Source organism: Aspergillus tubingensis (genome assembly GCF_013340325.1).
Source record: "Aspergillus tubingensis WU-2223L DNA, scaffold_5, whole genome shotgun sequence".
Classification (NCBI taxonomy): domain Eukaryota; kingdom Fungi; phylum Ascomycota; class Eurotiomycetes; order Eurotiales; family Aspergillaceae; genus Aspergillus; species Aspergillus tubingensis.
In genome coordinates, this window is record NW_023336279.1 from 141,037 (window position 1) to 157,898 (window position 16,862).

The 16,862-nt window shown below is 48.3% G+C and overlaps 7 protein-coding genes and 1 non-coding gene across 8 annotated transcripts; 3 read left to right on the forward strand and 5 right to left on the reverse strand.

The window, feature by feature from the left end:
* Positions 1-413: 413 nt before the first annotated feature.
* On the forward strand, positions 414-1,232 carry AtWU_03401 (sulfotransferase family protein; the record flags this gene model as incomplete). Its single annotated transcript, XM_035498513.1, has 1 exon — positions 414-1,232. One exon carries the CDS (start codon positions 414-416, stop codon positions 1,230-1,232), a length of 819 nt encoding a protein of 272 aa, XP_035354406.1.
* A 262-nt stretch (positions 1,233-1,494) lies between these two features.
* AtWU_t74 lies at positions 1,495-1,582 on the reverse strand. Its single transcript is given in 2 exon segments — positions 1,495-1,530; positions 1,545-1,582. It is a non-coding gene; the product is annotated as a tRNA-Tyr (tRNA).
* A 679-nt stretch (positions 1,583-2,261) lies between these two features.
* Positions 2,262-2,978, reverse strand: AtWU_03402 (YybH family protein; the record flags this gene model as incomplete). Its single annotated transcript, XM_035498514.1, has 3 exons — positions 2,262-2,680; positions 2,740-2,805; positions 2,855-2,978. The coding sequence occupies 3 exons, from the start codon at positions 2,976-2,978 to the stop codon at positions 2,262-2,264; spliced, it is 609 nt and encodes a 202-aa protein (XP_035354407.1).
* Positions 2,979-5,178: 2,200 nt separating this feature from the next.
* On the reverse strand, positions 5,179-7,311 carry AtWU_03403 (Hsp70 family protein; the record flags this gene model as incomplete). Its single annotated transcript, XM_035498515.1, has 9 exons — positions 5,179-5,402; positions 5,456-5,588; positions 5,659-5,785; positions 5,845-5,948; positions 6,006-6,352; positions 6,403-6,472; positions 6,540-6,584; positions 6,653-7,200; positions 7,266-7,311. The coding sequence occupies 9 exons, from the start codon at positions 7,309-7,311 to the stop codon at positions 5,179-5,181; spliced, it is 1,644 nt and encodes a 547-aa protein (XP_035354408.1).
* Positions 7,312-8,144: 833 nt separating this feature from the next.
* AtWU_03404 (NADH:flavin oxidoreductase / NADH oxidase family protein) lies at positions 8,145-9,603 on the forward strand (the record flags this gene model as incomplete). The annotated part of the gene is made up of 3 exons (XM_035498516.1): positions 8,145-8,192; positions 8,259-9,054; positions 9,119-9,603. The coding sequence occupies 3 exons, from the start codon at positions 8,145-8,147 to the stop codon at positions 9,601-9,603; spliced, it is 1,329 nt and encodes a 442-aa protein (XP_035354409.1).
* A 1,046-nt stretch (positions 9,604-10,649) lies between these two features.
* AtWU_03405 (alpha/beta hydrolase) lies at positions 10,650-12,187 on the forward strand (the record flags this gene model as incomplete). The annotated part of the gene is made up of 4 exons (XM_035498517.1): positions 10,650-10,844; positions 10,915-11,047; positions 11,132-11,240; positions 11,311-12,187. 4 exons carry the CDS (start codon positions 10,650-10,652, stop codon positions 12,185-12,187), a joined length of 1,314 nt encoding a protein of 437 aa, XP_035354410.1.
* A 324-nt stretch (positions 12,188-12,511) lies between these two features.
* On the reverse strand, positions 12,512-13,792 carry AtWU_03406 (peroxidase family protein; the record flags this gene model as incomplete). The annotated part of the gene is made up of 7 exons (XM_035498518.1): positions 12,512-12,598; positions 12,659-12,792; positions 12,846-13,068; positions 13,180-13,346; positions 13,402-13,424; positions 13,483-13,613; positions 13,673-13,792. The coding sequence occupies 7 exons, from the start codon at positions 13,790-13,792 to the stop codon at positions 12,512-12,514; spliced, it is 885 nt and encodes a 294-aa protein (XP_035354411.1).
* A 1,393-nt stretch (positions 13,793-15,185) lies between these two features.
* cp8 (putative carboxypeptidase Y) lies at positions 15,186-16,850 on the reverse strand (the record flags this gene model as incomplete). Its single annotated transcript, XM_035498519.1, has 4 exons — positions 15,186-15,260; positions 15,331-15,803; positions 15,871-16,231; positions 16,281-16,850. The coding sequence occupies 4 exons, from the start codon at positions 16,848-16,850 to the stop codon at positions 15,186-15,188; spliced, it is 1,479 nt and encodes a 492-aa protein (XP_035354412.1).
* Between the last annotated feature and the right edge of the window lie 12 nt (positions 16,851-16,862).

Sequence of the window (16,862 nt, forward strand, 5' to 3'; positions counted from 1 at the left end):
GGGCTGCGATACGGACAAAGGAATCATGAGTCCGTGGGGACTACAAGTGGGCACTTTGTATCACGCCAAAAAATCATTGGTTGATCCGTCTAGCCTCTCGTTCAGCCGCATTTCAAGCTTCATTTGCTCAACCCGACAAAGAAGGCCCATGCGCCCCTTTATTCCCTCGGGCTGTGAATACTCACCAACCAAATACACACTGTGTCGTAAGCCCTCATTATCTTTAGGCAGCCAGAACAAGGATAAGTGGCCAATGGGTGGTTTGAGGTTCCCCACAGTCTGTAGCCAGATACACTAGGAGGATGGTGGCAGGGAGAAGTATAAAGAAACTCGGTTCGCACCTCCCGTAAATCCTTACACTCTATCTTCTTGGTGTCAGTTATATCTTGTTACTATTCCCGAATCTACCGACCATGGAATCATTGCGCGGCGCTATTTATGGCTTCCCCGTGCCCCAACCACGCATCCGCACCAAACCACTGCAAGTAATCTGCGTAGGCCTACCACGATCAGGAACAGAGAGTCTCAGTCGGGCGCTCACCCAACTCGGCTTCAAAACCTACCACGGCTGGGACATTGTCTTCGACGACCCACCATATGCCCAGGGCTGGGCGCAGCTAGCAGAGCGAAAATATTCCGGCGTGCAAGGGGCAGGCGACGCCCCGATCACTCGCGATGAGTTCGATTGCCTGCTGGGGCATTGCGATGCAGTGGTGGACACAGCAGCCGCCATGTTCGGCGTGGAAATGATCCAGGCGTTTCCAGAGGCTAAGGTGATTTTGAATACGCGGCGGGACGTGGATGCCTGGCATCGCAGCGCCATGAACACCTTGGTCGCAGAGGGTGAGAGCCAGTGGATGGCCTGGTTTTTGCGCATTTTCACGGCGGATGCGTACTGGCTTTGGAGGTTATACTACACGATTGGATATCCCGCCATGTTTCGGGGGCGGACGACCAAGGAGGGGCTGATGAAACATGGGAAAAGGGTGTATCAGGAACATGGGTTGATGATTCGAGGGCTTGTGCCGAAGGAGAGGCTCTTGATGTGGGAAGTTGAAGATGGGTGGGGTCCTTTGTGTGAGGTACGTCAAGCTTGGCGTGATATTTCAGAGATTTGGAAGGGTGTGTCAGTTAATGTTGTGGGCTATAGTTTCTGGGTAAAGATACCCCCGATGAGCCCTTCCCGAACACCAATAACCCAGCAGCTTTTCGGAAGCAGATCCAAAGTGTAGTGCAGCCGAGAGTTAAACGGGGACTGTTTAATTTTGCATGTTGTGCCACTTCGGTGGGAGTGTTGGTGACTGCTATTGTGTTGGGGGGGAAGAAGAGACAAGCATGGCAGAGTCTGATCTTGGAGTTACCGATGGTTATGAGGCAATGCTTGGAGTCATTGTCATTTTTGAAGTAGTCAGTTGAGGGCAGATGCGGGTAAAAATAGCTTAACTAATAAGGACTGCTGCGCGACAAAGAAAAATTGAATGAAAAAAAATGGAATCCCCCGAACCAGAATCGAACTGGTGATTTTTCGGTTACAATAATACCCATTACAGCCGAACGCCATAACCAACTAGACCATCGGGGGTTGCGATGGGAGAACCTCCCTGTTTTGATTTTATATTCCAACTGCTCAACCTATAGCAAATTCGCAGTATCTAGTCGTGTCGTTCACCTGCCTCGCCTGTTATAACCACAAAGCTGAATAACCCATGAGTCATTCAAGATGCAGGTTCAATATTTTCAATTTCTGCTGTCGGTTTCAAGTAGGTAATGCAATATAGGTTGTCGCGTTGAGGTCCTGCTGACCCTTCCTTAGCTACTGCTATATATATAGTCGATCGCGGTCGGATCAAAGGGGCGATGTTACTAAAGCAGCACCATGATGTGACTGACTACGCTATGAAATATGTCACCTGGTATTAGTAATAATATTTTAGAACATCCATACAACTGCTTAGTACTCGGAAGCCTTCAACTAGACACAAGCGGGCCAGGTAGAGACACTGTTCTACTTTTACTTGGAATGGAGGTAAAGGAAAGATGGCTCGTCCTCAAAAGACCCCAGGCCGGCTAAAAGAATAAAGCCCAGATTCTCATTGCTGCCCCGAACATAGAAGTATTGACCGACAATCACAAGAAACGGCTCTCTTATGTAAACGCGTGTTTACTTTCCTTCACTTTTTTGTCGTTGCAAAGCTATAATTTACAAGCCCATCAAAAGTATCATCATCCATATCCGACACATCAACAGCCAACCCAAAAATCTAACTCCGTCGAATTCCATTCTGCACCAACGGCTTCATGCTAGAAAAGGCATATCTAGCGATCAGCCACTTCCCATGCTCCCTCCTCAAGATGAACAATTCCTGATTCGCATGTGGCTCAGACTCCTGGGTGGCAAGTATCGTTTTCGTTCCTTCAGCCGTCGTCCTGGCAAAAGCCCACTCCGGAGACATAACAACGATCTCTTCAATTTGAAAGGTGATAACGAGCTGAATGGTTGCAAAAATGCGTGTGTATGAATCGCGTAGAGCCTCAGTGCCTGTACTGGCCGAGAAGTGCGGCGGCATGATGACCCCGTCTTCCGTGTAAAGAGCGACTGCTTCGTCCACATTTCGGCTTTTCAGAGCGTTGCCGTAAGCGTGGAGAAGGGCAGAAATCTCGTTGGTATCGGGGGGAGGCACTGCAATCGGGTTAGATCTTGCCATAGAAAGGACCCGTATCCATCGTGGGAACACCTACTGATGGCTTGCTGATTCCTGGAGTATGAAAGAAGGGACTGAGAGCTGAGTGACTTCAGAAATGTGTCTTCTGACAATAGTTAGTCCACCCACTGATATTCAGCTACTTGACTGACCGAGTATCTGGCCTTTTATGTGAATCTTTCTATCCAGGAATGGATACCCCCACTTTGATAGGTGGGGGTTTGGCATCTCGTAAGGCACGGATTGGAGGCTTTTTCGAAGAGTCAGTCGAGCCATCTTGATAATTTTGTATAGCAGGTACTGTGTTGAACATGGTACAATCCATGGCTCGCGCTGCTTGGAAATGGGAGGAATAATAGTGCCACACTGAGGTCAAGCTACACAGTATCTCCGACCGGGAAGCTACGGGAGTACATGCCGTGATGTGCTCGATGGTATGCGGTATAGATTTACGTTTCAAAGTGTCCACCAAAAATCCATCATACTGCGGTAGGATATAGCTGGTATGACCCAATGGCTTCGATGCTAAGATTCGACGGGTCGTTCTGGCGATTTAGGGGGTGTATGGCAAATCTGACTGCTGCGCGCCTTGTCACTATACCTCACCAACAAAACTTGAACGCTGCCTCAAGAGCAAATTGTCAAGTACGCCATAAGGTTGGGGACACAGATGCCGTACGGTAAGAAGTTCGGAGTTGGGAGCATAACCTCAGAGGACAATCCCGCATGATACCAAGAGTGGGGTGCCTTTTCTTGTTGACCAGAGTTAGCGGAAACTCATGAAAAAACCTAACTAAAAGGCCTGGACTAAGAAACCCACGAGCACCCATTCTTTCCGCAGAGATGCACTACTCCTAAGCTTCATTGCACGCTGCTTGGGCACCAATATCCCGCGCACCGGTTAATAGGGTTTGTTGCCTAATGTTAGCAAACAAAGCATCAGATGTTAATATTCTTGTACAACCCGCGAAAAGCCACATCCGGTAGATCTGCAATTTTAATGGTGAAAAGAAAGTACTGCATTTTTCGCGGGTCGATCAAGACCTCCCCGGTTTGATGACCAGCTAAATGGACCACGAGCCAGGCCCGGGCTTTACCATCAACCTCAGTGCATGGTTTCGGACTATGAGCGATGAGCACAGACAGGAACCTTACGAGTAGGCCCCGGTATCACTCCCCAGGCCCACCGGCTTTCAGCTTTGGCCTTTGGCGACCGATGGTGCTAATTCTAAACCTTCTTTTCTACGAAACTCCGAAGAGCAGAAGCAAACAACTTGTGTATTCTACTCTCGTACTCATCCGTCCCGGTAATACTTTTAGTTTCCGAGTTTAAACGGTTCACTATGTGCGAAGTAGCTAGGCCTTCCACCCTTCACCCGGGCTTATTCCCCGGCGTTTGCAGCCGATCAGTAGAGCGAAATATCACGGCACAGATGACTCTTCTCTAGTTTCCACATCTTGAAATTCGGTAGTATAAGGAGTAATAGACCGTCAACTTCAACCTCCAGGAAAAGAGATAGCCCTAGTCCTTCACATACCCGCCGACTGTTCTCCATAGCATGGCTCATCAGTTTTCAGAGGCGATGAAGTGTCTTCCCACGAGGTTTGCGCGAATTAAGTTATATTTTACCGACACGAGAGCTGAAACTTCACCAAATCTTGATGGAGGATGTGGCTATGCGGATTGACTATCTTCCCGTGTCTCAAGTTACGCGACGTCGCACAAGAAGCCAACCAGTAGGTATGTAATGAAAACAAACCTCTTACGGATCCCCATCTGGCGGGGTAAGATGATATGTCAACTTCTTCTCATCAGGAACTTTGGTAATAGATGGCCCGATGACTGAGGGAACTAAAACGTTCGGGAACATGCCCTCCATAAGTCAAAGGACAGTAGCCAATTAACTACACCAAATTGGTTTTTCACTCAATACCTCTGCGTTGTGAAGCAACATATTGGTATCCCTTCTCTCGACCCATTGCCTTGCCGTCACAATTTCTCTCCGTTTAGTATTGCGTTTAGTATTGCGTTGTAAGATACCGACACTTGGCTGCCTTCATACGGAGAGCCTAGACCCTCTTTGCTGGCTTTTTCTTTCTTTTGCTTCTCCTTTTTCCTTTTTTGCATGAGCCCTATTTCCGTGTGGTGGAGGTTTTTACTTTGTGCTGCTTCAAACCTACTAATACGTAGCATACCGTCATAGATACAGTATCGCATCGTTGCGGATGGCTTCATCACAGCCAAGGGATATGTATTGAAACTGTAGAATGCACTGACTAGTTTATCATTGGATCTAGCAAAACCCCTTTAGAAAAAGAACGGCAGCGGTAAGAAAACGAAAGAAAAAGAACAGACAGTCTGCGTTTGAGAATGGAGATGAAAATATGACCGAAAGGCAATCATTAACAGGCACATAAGCCATTCAGACGTAGGAAAATAGAGTAAAAATAGAGAGAAACGTGATAGAAAGGCCAATCAGTAGGACGTGAGCTTGGCCGGCAGCTCCATCTCCTCTCCGATCAGACAACCATCTGGCCTGAGCGCCCTGATATAAAGCACACCCCTGCTAACATCGCATTCGATCTCCAACGTGAACTTGATGGAATACTCGATCCTCCCATGGTCATCTTCCCGATGCCAGAACTGAGCCAAATTCAACTTTGAGAGATCAAGCAGGAACATGCCAAGGTTTTCCACATCTAGGCTATCAATCAACAAGGGGTCAGCTTTTCGTTAAGCCAGATCAACTTACCATCGGAAGTAGAAATTGGGCTGCAAGGTCCGTTGTACCCACACACGGCAATCAGGACAGATTTGGGATCTGTTGCCTTGTATACATGGCGTAATTGCACTTGGGTGGTGTGACCAGTCGCGTATCGCTGCCCCTAGAGTCGATTGACTGTTAGTGTAATGTATTCGAACCAACCGTAGAGATGTAAGGAAGATAAATAGTACTTTGTGTAGCACCCAGTTGATTGTGTTGTCACCCGGTTTAGCGACGCCATAGTGTCGAGGGCACTCGACCAAAAGAGGGGTGTTCTGGGTGGCATACCAGACGCCTCCTCTTGCGACGGCCATTTCTCTTCCAGGAGTCAGTTTAACCATCCATGTCACAAATAAAAGGTCTCTAGGTGAACACACGGGTTTGGACTAAAAATCACAGAAATGTGTTCTGCAACAAGGAGTTTCCGAAAGTATTCCTGGACCCAAGGAAGATTCACCACTCCCCCTGCGAATACCATGTACTGGGACGAATATATGTCAGTCAGTTATCCTCTTTCCAGAGCCGACTTCCTACTCACCTGGACACCGCCGGCAGCGTTGTACATGTCCCGGATAAATTCTAGTATCTCTTTCAGGACGGGGTTGAAAACGGCCCTCCAGTCGTCCATTGAGATGATGATTTCGCTGTAGTCAACGTCATAATGTAGCGGATTAGGGTCGACGATACCCATGGGCAGTCGAATTCGAAATTGTTCTCCATTTCTGTCGCCGTCAGTAATGTCTCTCTTGTGGCGTGCGAACTCTCTCATCAGCCGACTGGACGGCCCAGTTCGATTAGAAGGAAGGGTGCCGAATTCCGGATCAAATCGATCGGTTAGAAGAGAAGAGAAGTTTCTATCGATGTTGATCCCCCCGATATTGCGACCTAGTACGCATTAGTACACGTGGCGGTAAGTTAGGAGAACCAGACAATACTTTGGGGGGCCGACAACTGTTGTAGTTGCAAGCCATTCTGAGCTCGGAGTGCCACATATGAGCTCACATCCTTTGAGACGGAATTGTTAGCTATTGGAAAAATTGGGGGGGAGGGGGAGGTGGAGGGGCACTCTTACGGAGGTTCCGCCTCCAAGATCAACTATCATGACCTTTTCACCTGCCTATTTGTCCCACCACTTATTAGTCATATTGGACATATCTTAAACGTTTGGGTGCCAGTGGCACTCACCTTTATGTCCTTGAGGAGGCCTCGCTCAAACACGTATCCCGCCACGGCTTCAGACTCCGTGAGAAGGTTGATATTACCCTCACTAAACCCAGCATCCTTCGCAGCAGCAACCATCGCGAGCTGGGCCCCTCTCGAGAACGAGGCTGGAACAGTGAAGATATACTCAACCTCTAAATTCCCAATAGACTTGAAAGGCTCCTGAGACCAAATATGGTCATGAAGCCGTCGTAGATAGTCGCGGACGACGGAGTCTGCCTGCTTCCCTCCAGGAACGTGAAAGACATCATCTCCAAGGTCACCCTGACCAAGTTCAAGTCCATTTGCGTCGGCCTCTAAGACAAGTTTAGTCCATGAGCAGGATGTCATGTCTTCCGACACCTCAAAACCCCAACTATCACGGTCCACATTGTTTTCAGCCCCGTAGGCAAACTTTGATGGTACTTTCCCGCTCCTCTCAGTCGAGTTGCAGTGACCTGGCCAATTGCTCACTGTCTGTGTGTTTTGGGGAATCTCCGGCTCATGGAAATTGACGAATCGGTATCCGACGGCTATATAACCACCATTAGTCACTTGGCCGTGTGAATGAACTCCATTAGAAGATACATCCCTGAACCGGTGGTACCATAGTCCACGGAAATAACAGCTTTGGGGGCTTGCATGGTGAACTGGGGGAAGGTGATTGAATTGAGAGATGTCAATAATGTCACTTTAAGGTATAGGATATTAATATCACACTTGGTCTAGGAATTACTTCTGCCTTAAATTCTCTGGAGCGAAGAATTATTCACCAGAGGCAGGGGTAGCACTGTACTAGCGATGATTTACTTTCCAGGACCCTAATAGCCTTCCTGGCTCGACTGCATGTTTCACCGGAACAGTGACAAGGTTTGAAGCGGTGGTGGCTCTGCTTTCCCATTATTACCTTCGTTTTTCCCTCGTCTCCTTTTTCCTATTACGGCCGCAGCTCTCCGGTGGCCACCGTTCGTACCAACCCGAATGCAAGCGAAAACACTGTCTAAATTCAGGTAGAGAGTGATGAAGCCTATTAAGCCTTGGAAGAAAACATGAGAAGAAACCAATACCGAAAACTATGATTTGGTTTTTATTTTCATTCTTCATTTTCGACCAAAGATCCCGTCGGTTTCAAATGTGTACTGGGCTAGCTTTGCTTTGTGGTAATTACTAGCAATTTCTGCATGGTACTTTTTCAGGGCTCCGAGGGTGTACGTTGTACAATGATGTGTGTAAAACGGATGGCACGGTAGCTTTGTCACGCCTAACAGTAATTGACTCCCGCAGAGGATGCTGGTAAGCTGAACCTCGCTCTACAATAAAGAAGACGGACAAAGAATCCTTTCAACGTACCCCAAAAGACCTGACTTATATGTAGCCTCCTCTTACCCTCTCTGACTGACCACTTCTGTTATTTTTTCTGTTCAAATCCCTTGCCACTTTCCCCCCGTGGCAGCAGCTCGTTTACCCTCCTCTAACCATGCCGAACAAAAAGTCAACATCTTCCAAAAAGGGAACAGCAGCAAATGTTTGAATCTCCATCTAGCTGTCCCTTGACCATCGTAACACGTTGGGCTAATATTTCGGTATCTAGGACGATGCTCCAGGTACCTGTCAGTCTACCTCCGGACGGAAAGAAACCAGAGAGCCCCGTATAAGGAGCCGAAGCAGCAGCCCAGTTCGAAGAACGAAGACGGAGTCAACTACAACGTTGACAGGCGTTGACCCGGTATCAGAGATCGCGGATAAACCTCAGAACCTAGAAGAAGAAGAAGAAGAAGAAGAAGAAGAAGAAGAAGAAGAAGAAGAAGAAGAAGAAGAAGAAGAAGAAGAAGAAGAAGAAGAAGAAGAAGAAGAAGAAGAAGAAGAAGAAGAAGCAATGACCCTGCCGGAAAAAGGGCCAAACCCGCAGGTCAATGTTGAGGATGTCAAGAACGAATGCGGGGAAAAGAGCTTCAATTGGCACAATGTACACAAACCTCTAGCCATTGACTACCAGCATGCGTATCCGAAAGAGTGGCCAACAGAGATTCAGCGACCCTTTGGATTGGCTCTTGACTGGGCACGTAAGCATGCCGAACGCAAGCATACCAAACTTTCTGTGGAGCAGAAAAGAGACCTCATCTCTAGCCTTTATGGCTACTGCATTCAGAATGACTTCGATACTATTGTATCTAGACTTCCCCGAGAATCGCAAAATGATTGTCTAACACACTTAGTTCATCTTTTGCTTGTCAAAGAATGCATTTCCAGGTTCTTCACGAATCCCTTCTGGTACCTTGTTCCGAACCCTAGGCCTGTGAATGATGGGGATGATAAAGGGAATTTGGCAGCAAACGCATCCGATTTTGGAGCACAGATATTGGAGCTTTTTGAGAAAATGCGTGAATGTAAGAATTCAGGTTCCCCATTTGACATCCTTTGCTCTGCCACGATAGCTGAACTTCCCGGTAGCTGAACCAGCGGCCGCCCAGCTTTGGCGCTTATGGACTACTCGTTTCTCCCACCCAGATCATAAGCTCGGATATGACATGATCGCTCATCGAGACTCCGTGGCTGACAAAATATGCGAGGAAGTCTTGGGCCAAGAGCTAGTGAAATCGCTCCTCAGAAGTACGGTCAAATGTGATCTGGATAGAGCCTTCCTTGACATGCAGAAGGTCTTCAGGTCAGCCGCTGAACTTTCGGTGAAAATTTCATGCAACCTTGAGCGTCTGGAGTTTAAGACTCTCAATACTTTGGGCCATGCCTTTCATCATCCTTCGGCGGAGATAGAATTGGCCGAGGATTATGGAGGGGCTGAGAAGGAACATTGTTTTGATGACCGCCAAATTCTCTTCTTGGAGTTTCCCGCCATGTATTGTTGCGGAGATCTTAAGGATCCCTTTTATAAGGGTATCCTTCATAAAGCGGTTGTCTATGTTGAGGATGTAGATTAGCGTTTGCTCAGCCACTGGGACATGCTGCCTTTTAAACCAGTCCTGTGGCAGTGGTCTGTTGAGTCTTTTTATTTTTTATTTCTCTTATGTTTTTACTTTTAATTTTTTTCATCCCCGTTTTAATGTTATCTCACTTGTTTACCCAAGGGAGGGAGGATGTGAAGATGACTCCAACAGCTCTTGATTCGCGGCTTGGAGTTGAAACTGTCAACATTCATCACGAGGTCTTCAGTATTCCCTTCGGTTATTTCCGGCTCATTTACTTCTAATTGGTGTCTTCATCTGTGGATGATTGCTTTACCAGAATGCCAGATCAGAATTTTGAGCTCATGGACTAGCATTAGCAGTTCAGGGAGGGGGCGGGCCTTATAAGGCGGGTGGGTAGCTTGACACTCGGAAGGGAACTTCATAGCTACATTCAATGGTGGTCTAGTATGTAACCTTTCAAACAAACTTGAACAAGAATATCTTATTCGCACAATTTTCGTATCGTAAATCGCTGCACATGTAATACGCCCGGTTCTTAGATCGTATGCTACCTTTTTCTCCAGTATTTAATTTCTTGTCTCTGTCTCGAGCACTAGTCAAAGTCAACGCAGCCATTTTACCATCGATAGCTCCTTTCATCGAGTCTTACCATCCATATCGCGTATATGCACGACTTAGATCAGCTGCATCAACCATTCCAGGTTCAGCTGGATATCCAGTCGGGCACAAATTGTGGGTGTACAATTCAGCGAAGGGCATGATGCATAGGTATGTCTCCAAGCACTGGGCGTGGGCTCCAGGACGAAAGGCAGTAGTCGGTAGGCTTACCCGTGTCCAGATCATTATATCCGACAGAAGTAGCGTACAATCTATCCAGTTAGCTCATAGGCTAACTGGGGAATGCCTGCATTCAGCCCCACGGGGATTGCCCTTTCAGGACAAGTGCTGACAGCTGGTCGTTTGTTCCTGACAGGGTATATAGGTCAGTCGTATGTAGTTTGCTGCTCTCAGACCTAGCAAACTCCATTTCTCCCCTTCCCCACAAGCCACACCTAATAATGTCGAGCGAAAAGTTCAACGTCACGGAGCATGCCGTTCCCGGCTGCCATATCCGAGAATATCCCGGGAGTACTGTTCACCAGGAAGACATACTGAAACTCCATGTCAAGCAGTATACTCCCAAGAACCAGCCCGAACCCGTTCCCGCCGATGCCATCACTATCATCGCTGCTCACGGAGCTGCACTTCCCAAGGTAACACGGTCTTACTGGCACCTATTTGTCAGGTGCACACAGGTCTAATTATACGAATTGGAAAATTCAGGAATTGTATGAGCCACTCTGGGATGAGCTGCTTAACCAAGCCACCGGTTTCCATATTCGCAACATCTGGGTGGCCGACTGCGCCAGTATGAACACCAGTGGGGTCTTGAATGAGGATAAACTCAGCATGGACTGTATGTAACCCACCCCTCAAAAGCAGCTATCTTGTCTCCAAATGATGCCAATTCTAAGACAAATCATCTCTTCTCCACACGCAGGCTCCTGGATGGATCATGCGCGGGACCTGTTCCTGATGATCAACCACTTCCGCGAGCAGATGCCCCGTCCACTCGTAGGAATCGGCCACAGCATGGGCGGCAACATCATGTACGTGCCAGAATAGACTCTTCGACCGCCAGATATACCAGCAGCAGCGAGCACTGACCATCCCTTTCAGCACGAACCTGGCCTTTCTCCACCCGCGCTTATTCACAACCATCCTCCTCGTGGACCCTGTCATTCAGCTGAGCCCACCAGCTATGGGGTTCGGCAGCGACCCTCCGGGGGCAGCGAACTACACTCTCCGCCGCTCAGACGTATGGCCCAGCCGCGAGGCAGCCGTGCAAGCCAACCGCAAGTTTATGCACGGATGGGATCCCCGATGTGTGGAACGGATGGCGGAGTACGGCTTCCGGGATTTACCGACGCGGCTGTACCCGGACGTGGAGGCGGTGAAGGCGAAGTTTGGCACATCCACCACTGACAACAACAATACTACTCCTGTCACTCTAACCACCACCAAGCATCATGACCTCCTTGGCCAAATTCGACAGAATTTCAGCGCCCGCAACCCGACCACTGGGGTGATTGAGATCTCTCGCGACTCCCATGCCGATTTAGATCCCGTGGCTGCCTTCATCCCCCTCTACCGTCCCGAACCTCGCAGTACCTTCTTCCGTCTCCCCACTCTTCGCCCCTCCTGCCTCTGGGTCGTTGGCGGATCGACCTATTTAAATCTCGATGAGATGCGCCTTGCGATCAAGCGGTGTGGAACTGGGGTAGGTGGGAGTGGGGGGTTGCCTGAGGGGAGGGTCAAAGAGGTTACATTACCTGGCTTAGGCCATCTGATGCCGTTTCAGGAGGTCAAGGCTGTGGTGGAACCGTGTGCGGCTTGGTTGCGCGAGGAAATGGAGCGATTCCGTCGCGTGGAGCGAGAGTGGGAGGAGGCGCAGAAGGGGAAAAGTCATCTGGTGGTTGAGGATAACTGGTATAAAGTTTTGAAGCCGGTAAATGCTCGTCGTGGTAAGGGCGGGCCTAGTGCGAAGCTGTCGTGAGGAATATTGTCCATGTAGGGTATAGTCAAGTACTTCGAATTTGCCTGTAGTATGCACATCAGTGCATGGTGCTGTTTATCTAAAGGATGTATTGGCAACTGCGTTGGAGTTGAACTACCACCCTATTTGGTGGGCGGCATACTAGTCCTATTCTAAGTGTCATCCAACACCACAATCACTTAAGTGTATAGTTTGATATATTGAGAACTCGCTCATTTGCAAATGGTTATACATTCTTCCCTGATCGATACTCAGGAACAAAAAAGAAGAAAATAATAAGCAGACAAGAGAGGAAGTAATCTGTTAGCCAGCTGTACACATGTTTCACTCGAGGTAAAAGGCATCTCCTTCCCGCAACGCTTGCTTCTCATCGATACTGAATTCAACGGCAAGAGAAGTAGTCAATGCTTGCTATAAGCCATGTCAGAATTACCGGGCGAAAAAAGAACAGTAAAGCAAGAATGAACCTACGGCAATTGTATGACCGAGAGCCTCCCTATTCTTCGGCTCCCAACCATCTGGGAAACGCTCGTCCACAAGCCACGCCCGTAGTGCTTCAATATCCCCACCGAAGATTGAATACATGAGGGCACTGGTTCCAGATCCTGCAAGATTAAATTAGTATAGCCGTATGTACAATGGAGAGCAGACTTATTACCGATCATCTTGTGGATAAAACTCCCCGATAGTGTATACTGGCCATTACTCCGCCTGCACTCCGCACGGCGAAGACCAGAGTAGTAGGAAAAGTCTGTCAGTGACAGGTGTTTCCCATCTGACGCGTGGTCGAGTAATCTATTAATCAGGTCGGTGTGCGGGATGCTTTGGTCCGGGCAAAATGCGATATCGGGACGAGTAAATGAGGCGTCATGTTGGACAACCTGAAATCCAATATATTAGTTCTTGCGTTAGAAGAAGCTCGCCGAAAAGAGATATATTTGACAGTGAGAGAAAAGCAAGGCAGGAAAAGCGAGATTCCCATGTATACGTACGTTCAAGACGTTGAGATCGGGGAGATCAATCCAGCCTCGACCTTGATCCAGCTGCTTAGCTGCAGAGGTAAGCTGACTTGCTAGAGTTGGTGCAAGGTTGTATGCATGTTGGATCGCATGCGATAATTGTGCGTAGGTAATACGTTTTCCATTGTTCGGCAGGATCCCTTTGTTATGTTACTCAGTAAAGACTGTTTAAATCAGTAAAGAAGGCTGACATACCGTGATTAGCTAAAGCGTTAAGTCTATGCAAAAATAAGGGTCAGCGAGTATATGTGAAAGATATGGGGGATTAACGATTACCCTGGACAAGGCGAGCGGGAATCTTCTCCCCGCTTAGGGGCCGTGTACTCTGGCCAAACCCCTCCATGGCCTGGGTATCCACAGGGTATAACATTCCCGACTGGACGATTGGGAAGGAAAGGATTCGTGACCTATTTATCTGCAAATAAGTTCAGATGTCTAGTAATGAGGATGGCCATTTATAACGCACAGTTGATATCAAGTCACGAATGGAGAGTTGAACAATGTAGACAATGAACAAGACAAGATCGAAGATTGCTTTGAGAAACCGGAACACAATGTTCGCGGCTATCTTGAAGTAATTTAACATCGTGAATGAGGGCTATGTTTAATGAGAAACAAAGACATAGTAAGATCGCGTCGGAGGGGTTAAACAGTTTATCTAACCCAGGTACGGCCTCCAGGTCATATGTAGTAGGTTACAGTAATATATCTGGGTTGCTTTGTTTTCATGTTACACAGCAGCCCCTGACGAATCGCCACAAGCGTCACCTGCATCAGCGATCGGTAAGGGTAGCATGAGTAGGGATCTCGCAGTGCTAGCTCAGCCTTACCCTACCGGTCTCACAATTTAGTTGGGGTTGCCTATATATCAACACACTTTGCCCGAGCTATTTTGTAGATATTACAGCTTATACGACAGGCTCATGCCGTATCTATTATGCCGTTCAAAATCTAGTTTGTCCAGTAACTTATGAAGGTTAGCGATCGGTTATGACCGATGCTCAGGTGGAGAGTATTCCCCATCGATGACCTGGGCAGGTGATGCATGATCTTAGCGGAATATTACTATGGTGATCGCGGCCACGATCGATGCTAACGGGGACGCATGCTGCAAATCCCGGCTAGGCCTCTCTGTCTTTCTTCAGCGGCTAATTCACCTACGCTTTGTAATACGAGATGCGCGTCCCTATTCCTAATTAACTCGACATAATTGGCTCAGTTACATGCCCAAGACTCACTATTTTAACTTGATGGCAAAGGCTATTCCGAAATCGAAGACTAGTTATTATGTGTGCGTTGCTTATATCGTAAGCAAGGACAGCCATTGTCTTCAGCCCCAGTGATCAAAGTCACTCGAATATCTTTCCTACGCTTTCTGTTTTGGATATATTGTGGAATCAGCCATTCGGCAATTGAGCTTGTGATATTACAGCTGCGAGAGAACATATCATATGCCGACTACCACTGAAACCAGGTATTCGACTGGTCATATGTGACATCAGTCTCTAATTCAAGTAGTGGGAGATCAACGGACTCGTGGACTCATCGATTATACGCAACCAATGAGATGATCTTGCCCTGCAGAAAACACTGCCACCGGGCTGGGTCAGCACTTGCAGAATCCATAATGAGGCAGGGTGCGTGGCAAGCTCTGACTGGACAATGAAGAAAAAGAAATGTTGAGTCAGGAGGGGCCGAAAATGGGTGTTAATTTTGGTACTTCTCAGGTAGTTAGTAATCGTAGGGACTTGCTTACATCATAGAAATCATTAGAGTGATATGACAAATATGTTCGGGTTCTGCTATGGCTATAATAGTCTGAGACTAGCGTATAGATTGTGGTTTTAAATTACGCGGAGGGAGCTGGTTAGGGAGCGACTTTAAGCTTGTGCGGTTTGTTTTATTTACGTAGTACTCCGGTGGACAGGAAAGAAATCTGGCGCTTTGCTATATTCTAGGCCTCAAAGCCGAATGTTGCATCACTCAGTGAACGATGCGCCATAGATCCACCGCACCATCATATCCAACGCCACATCGGGTCTGTCTTGGGGAAGCTGTATTTATTAAAATACCATCATTAGCAAGCCGCATACCTGCATCCCACAAAGCGAAGAGAGTACTCACAAAATGTCCTGCCCCATCAACTGTAACCAGCGCAAACCTCGACTCCTTATCCGTACTCTCACTAACCTTCACCCTCACCTCCTTCGTCGTTCCAGCCACTCCGCTCTTTCCGGATATCACATCCACCCAACTCCATGACTGCAGTGGCTTGGAGGTAAATTCGACCTGACCCCTCCACGGCAGAGAATGCGCCCAGCGCAGATTACCCGCCGTATTACACGCCAAATCGAGATTTCCCTGATACGCGAGGAAATGTACCTGATTCGCAAGCAGATAAGCAATTTGCTCCGACGCAGGCGTCATCTCGTCCGAAGTGCGATCGAATGCGCGCGGCACATTTTCGGAGGTGACCTTGTATTCTTTGATTTCCTTAGGTGGTGATAAAGCAGCCCAAACTGCGGGCGTGTTCAGGTATCGCTCGATACGAGCCGCTTCGATGTAGCAGACGCCGTCAATGGCGCAGGGTGCAGTTACTGTTGCGTATAAGTAAAATACCATAGCTCCGCTGATAGGATATGACTGGGATGGGTGAATGCTCACTGTCAAATCGATTCCGACCACCCTCCCCAGACTCGTCATCATACCATCCGATTATGCCCTCGTAGCATACTTCCGACGCAGCATGGCAAATGGCTGGATCAGGGTTCCGGTTGCATATGTCGAAGACCTCCATGCATCGCGGCATGTTGGCAGCCATGATGTCGCATCTGGTCTTGTTGAAGACCGGTTCGGGTACGCCAGGGTTAGTGGTGCAGAGTGTTTCCCAGTAGCCGTAGGCAGTGTCGCGAGGCGAGTAGTAGCCGTTGCCTACGAGACATGAGTGCAAAAGGACCTGGGGCTCATTGGGATAGAGCTTATTCTGTTGAACGATTTGGCTGCCGAGGTAAGGGACATAGTGACCCTATATATACTATTAGTCTTTGCTAAGATAACCTGGAGAAGACACTCACGGCATACGACTCCCCCGAAAGATGAAAGGGAAGGGACTGCAAATGCGGAAACACCTCGGAAACAAACAACTGCAAGAACCGATGCATGTCAATTGCAGCTTGATGCGAGTCACCTGGCAGTTCTTCGCCTTCATCAACGTACGAAAACCCCACATCGACTGGCTGATCAACAAATAGTAGAGACGAGTTTCGGGACCATCCCCAAGGGTTGTAATAAGTGCCATTGCCATACTCATTGATCAAACATGGTCCAACCTCTTCGAAAAGACCGATCATGCTGGAACCGCCTGGTCCTCCGGTCATCCACAGAGTGAGGGGATCATTAGCAGGGTCATTTTGGCTTTCGAAGTACCAGAAGAAGAGATGCTTATGGCCAATGTCGAGCCAGCCGGTGTATTGGGCGGAATGGGCAGCGCAGAGCGATTCATTCTGCTGGCGGATGCGGATTGAGTGGTGCGGGGAATATGGGCTGTGGAATGTGCGGAAGTCGGACGGCTCCTCTGGCTGGAGTACGGCCTGGGTGGAGGCATATGCCAGGCCGAATAGGGCTGCACTGCTGAGAAAACGCATCTGGGCGTGGGG